This window comes from Gymnoscopelus braueri (assembly GCF_963280865.1).
Source record: "Gymnoscopelus braueri genome assembly, chromosome: 15".
Lineage (NCBI taxonomy): Eukaryota > Metazoa > Chordata > Actinopteri > Myctophiformes > Myctophidae > Gymnoscopelus > Gymnoscopelus braueri.
The window spans coordinates 4,566,468-4,571,467 of NC_137620.1; the positions used below are offsets into that span (position 1 = coordinate 4,566,468).

General features: G+C 41.2%; 1 protein-coding gene across 1 annotated transcript in view; it reads right to left on the reverse strand.

Annotated features, from left to right (window-relative positions):
- ablim2 (actin binding LIM protein family, member 2) overlaps positions 1–2,167 on the reverse strand; it is a 147,941-nt gene extending 145,774 nt beyond the window's left edge. The window contains exon 1 of the mRNA XM_080452056.1: positions 1,915–2,167. Within this exon, the coding sequence (XP_080308182.1) occupies positions 1,915–1,930 (16 nt within the window). The 5' untranslated portion in view covers positions 1,931–2,167. The remainder of the gene's footprint in view (positions 1–1,914) is intronic.
- Between the last annotated feature and the right edge of the window lie 2,833 nt (positions 2,168–5,000).

A 5,000-nucleotide genomic window follows, 5' to 3' on the forward strand; every position in this document is an offset into this window, starting at 1 on the left:
AATGTAGAGCTATTTAACAATTATTTTAACCAACGCAAATCACTTACCCTACCTTTAAACCAGTGGTTCTCAAATATTTTCACGTCATGGACCCCCAAATCAATATGTATTTGTCCCTAATCTGAAAATGTTTTGTGCCAGGGAGCGTCGTACCAGATATGTGTTGTTGGAATGTCCAAATATTCCACATTTGATTTCAAGATTTAAAAAAAAATAGCAGATCTACAATATCTACTAAATCTACTATATATAGTAGTACATCTACTACCGTATATACAGTATACAGGTTTAAAGTGCTTACTTGGCCTATAACAGTCACTTCTTTTGGCCTTGTTTTCCTAGACCTGGTTGCTTATTTCTCTCAAAACATCTGGCAACGCTGGTACTGTTGCCAGGCAAGAGGGGGGTGTCCCATGGAGGGCAAGGCAGCATGTCATTCAGCCTCTTGTTTTTGTTGCTGCAGTGCTGTCATTCAACTTTAGTAAACAAACAGCAGTCTGAATACAGCAGAGCTATGGGTAGGGTAGTGGTTTTTAAACATGTTCCTGTCAAAGTGTCAAGGACCCCCAAATTGATATGCAGGCTATTTGGATGCCCCAATCTGAAAATATGGGACCACCCATAAGAGAAGATTAGTGTTAAATATGTTACACATTATTCAAGATGTGTACTTCTTTCTTTTTTTTAAATAGCCTAAGTATAAAATAGAGTCAAAGGGATGTTTCCTTTAAAAAAAATGTGGGTCATTGTATCGTCTACTCAGGCTTTTGGGAGCACCCTGGACAGTTTTTATGTTGCTTGATTCCGTATTTAGATTTTTGATATTTATTTTATCAGACACGCCCCCTTTCTATACAAACCCATTGTAACTTCAAACTCCATTTTAACCATGTTAGATTAATCGGAAACACCCATCCTTGGTACTGGTGACTGATATTGTCCTTCTAATATGCGAGGAGACCATGTTTTTTCAATTACTTTTTTCATTTATTTTTTATATTTCTTTTGGAAAATGAAAAAAGATTTATGCAATAAAATGTAATATAATAAATGAAAAAAGTAATCGAAAAAACACGGCCCCCTCACGTATTAGGAGGGCAGGGTGAGTCACCTGAATCAAGGACGGGTGTTTTTGATGAATCTAACATGTTAAAAATGGATTTTGAAGTTATAATGGGTTTGTATAGGGGGCGTGTCTGATAAAATGAATATCAAATATATAAATACTGAATCAAGCAACTTAAAAACTGTCTGGGGGCTCACATAGGCCTGAGTAGATGATAAAAAGACCAAACGTTTTTTTGAAAGTGAAATATCCCTTAGCTTAAAATAGCTTAAAACTGCTATTTTAACCAATTTAGCTGGGGACCCCCTGGAACCCCTTCAAGGACACCTGGGGGTCCCGAACCCCACTTTGAGCACCACTGGGGTATGGGGTCTCCTGACTATGCTGTTAAATAATGGTCAATGTACACCTTACAGATAAAGGTGGCTCAATGTCAACAGAAATAGGACAGATACAGGATGACACACAGCTACGATATAGTAAAATAATGTGTTTATAATATATACCCCAACTGTTTTCTCTTTTATGACCAAGCATATTTCAATGTTTAGGTCCCTTAATTGACTGACAACAAGTCACAACTTAAATATTGATTTGTTGTGGTTCAAAATGTAGCCTACAGCACAAAAGACCTCAGAGAATAGACGCTTCTTCACCGAAGAGATACATTCATTACATGACATTACCGCGAAGCGAGGGTGCGTCGCGGGTTAAATTAACAGATCTACAAGCTGCCAAGGCGCCACTGTGCGACGCCTTGTTAGCTTGTAGATCTAGTTTACACCGGCCGCGTCCTACGCTGTGTGTGTGTGTGTGTGTGTGTGTGCGTGCAGAGTTCAGTCATTTACCTTTCTCCTCTGGCATGGTCGTCGTCGCTTCTGGGCTGTTCTGTCACTGTGTAATTATTGTTCCTTTAATTCAACCCGTATCCTCTGCTTGTGGAAGCGTAAATGTTTGATATTTACACACATTCAATTATTATATATCCAACAGTGTCTTTACAACGACAGGAGGCTTCTGGAGTCGTCGTGGTGCATCCTTACGACACACGCTATATCTGTGTATGTGTGTGTGTGTGTGTGTGTGTGTGTGTGGTGGCGCGCGAGACAGGAGGTGCGGCACGAGCTCATCAGTGGAGCAGCTGCGTTTGGCGCGCGAGACCGGCGCGAGCGCTCTGCTGCGCTGCCTGTCTGTCTGTCTGTCTGTCTATTTGTCTGTCTGTCGCTGCTATCCGCGGAATGATAGAGAGAGGTCATATGATTATGCACACACATGCGCTCTCTCTCTCTCTCTCTCTCTCTCTCTCTCTCTCTCTCTCTCTCTCTCTCTCTCTCTCTCTCTCTCTCTCTGTCTGTCTGTCTGTCTGTCTGTCTGTCTGTCTGTCTGTCTATCTATCTATCTATCTATCTATCTATCTATCTATCTATCTATCTATCAAAGCAAGCATGTACTAAAAACAAAACAAAAACCTTCTAGGCTCTATGTAAAATTTAATTACAGGTCTACTTGAATAATAATTGTGCTATAAAATATGAAATAATATTACTATTATACACTATGTTTATACACAGATGAGGATAACCTAAAATAAATTTAAGAAAATGTGAAATTGTTTTGTGTCATAAATGCACTTTAAGACCACTTTGTTTCTCTCTCTCTCTCTCTCTCTCTCTCTCTCTCTCTCTCTCTCTCTCTCTCTCTCTCTCTCTCTCCCTGTCTCCCTCTTCCCCTCTTTGTCTATCTTTCTCTATGTAAACTTCTTCTTAGTTTTTTCTCCAGTTCGATTTGTCTATTGGCACTGACAATATTGACAAAGCTATAACCTCTTCGCCCCACTCCCTCACCCCCTCTCTCTCTCTCTCTCTCTCTCTCTCTCTCTCTCTCTCTCTCTCTCTCTCTCTCTCTCTCTCTCTCTCTCTCTCTCTGTGTGTGTGTGTGTGTGTGTGTGTGTGTGTGTGTGTGTGTGTGTGTGTGTGTGTGTGTGTGTGTGTGTGTGTGTGTGTGTGTGTGTGTGTGTGTGTGTGTGTGTGTGTGTGTGTGTGTGTGTGCGCGCGTGTGTGTGCGTGTGTGTGTGTGTGTGTGTGTGTGTGTGTGTGTGTGTGTGTGTGTGTGTGTGTGTGTGTGTGTGTGTGTCTCTCGTGTGAGTTATGTGGGAACTATTGCAGCTATCCATTATAAATAGAAGCTTGCAGAGCATGTAAAGATGACACCAGCTCCCTGCAATCTCTCCCAGGGCGTTCACCGCAACCTCAGAGTCACGCTGACATTGGTGTTCCATACAATACTGTGTTTCCAGAGGTCACTGTGAACATGGATGGTTTCTATAGTCACACAATCTGATGGATTGTGTGATGGATTTTTTTGGTTGATGGATGCTGTGCTAAATAAGAATAGCATACCATCTGCTGTCCTGTGCAATAGACCATCTAGCCCGTGGTTCTCAAAGTGAGGTTTGGGGACCCCCAGGGGTCCTTGAGGGGGTTCCAGGGTGTCCCCAGATAAATGGTGGTTAGTTAGGAACCAAATGTACCCTTATGTGGCTGTAACTCTGAGAGCGTACAAATGGACCTTTCCGGGTCTATTTGGTCCCCCAGGGCCCTATATATATATATATATATATATATATATATATATATATATATATATATATTTTTTTTTTTTAAATCTGGGCATTCTTTGAAAAGGTTTTTTGCATTTTTAAAACCACAAATCTTGTAGGGGTATCCTTATTGGCACAAGATATTTTCAGATGTGGGGGTCCGCAGCCAAATACACATTGATTTAGTGGTCCTTGACCTACTTATCAGTGAATGAAAATAAAGTAGAAGACAAAATGTTATAGTTCGACGTCACCAACGTCAGTTGTTACGAAGAGTACGGCGCCCGGCAGGAGATCACCTAATTTGGCACAATTCCAACGTGACGTCACATTTCTATAGATAAATACTGGCCTGAACAGAGACAAGATCAACATGCCAAATATTCTCAGGCGATTCTTGCAGTTAGATTCGGAATGTACTATTCAATAGAGCCAGAGGTTAGCATTCAACCCAGTGGGGATTATATATCTAAACATATAATCTACTGTGAACCAAGTGATTATTTCATAATCATCGTTCGACCTTCCCTATCTAACCCAAGAGGAATCTAAGATATTGAGATTATCGTATATAATCTCAATTCCATACCACCGCAGAAGTCAGCAGACAAGATCTCCAGACTTAGCACTCTGGGCTATCCTAATTACCATCGACATCGAGGATTCAAGTAACGTCACTCGCCTCCCCCCCCCCCCCCCCCAAACCAGCAACCTAAGAAATAGTAATAAAATAGTAATATCTAACATCAGTGTAACGGTAAGGTGAGCCTTTTGGAATACGAGGTTCTTGCAGATGCAGAGACTGGACTGCTCGAACCGAACCGAACCTAACCCTTTCCCAAACCTTAATCACTTAAACCCTATATACTTCCCTGACCGGGATCCCCCAGGGGTCTGTAATTGGTCCCCTCCTTTTTCCCCTTTCTGTACCAAATCTCTGCCGAAAAGTATTAGATCTACAAGCTCTCAACGTGGTGCGTTGCGATGTGTTGTGCACTTGTAGATCAGGGACGCTATAGGGCTCATGTGGTTCACCCTAAAGGTCACACACCAGGAGCGTTTATTTCCTGCGATTAATTCACATGCATTTAAACAGCTGTATGTGTTATGGCTACAAGAACAATGAGCACGATTTTAACGAGACGATTAAGCAAGGTAATATATATATAATATATAATATAATTATTTTTTCAGCGCGGTTCAACCTGAAATGAGGCATCACCAAAGTACTAGTTTGATGTGAAATAATGGTGATATTCACGTGGCTCCTGGTGTGTAATGACCCTAAAGCCTCACTATGTAACTTTCCCTATAACTTTTTTTAATGAATACAAT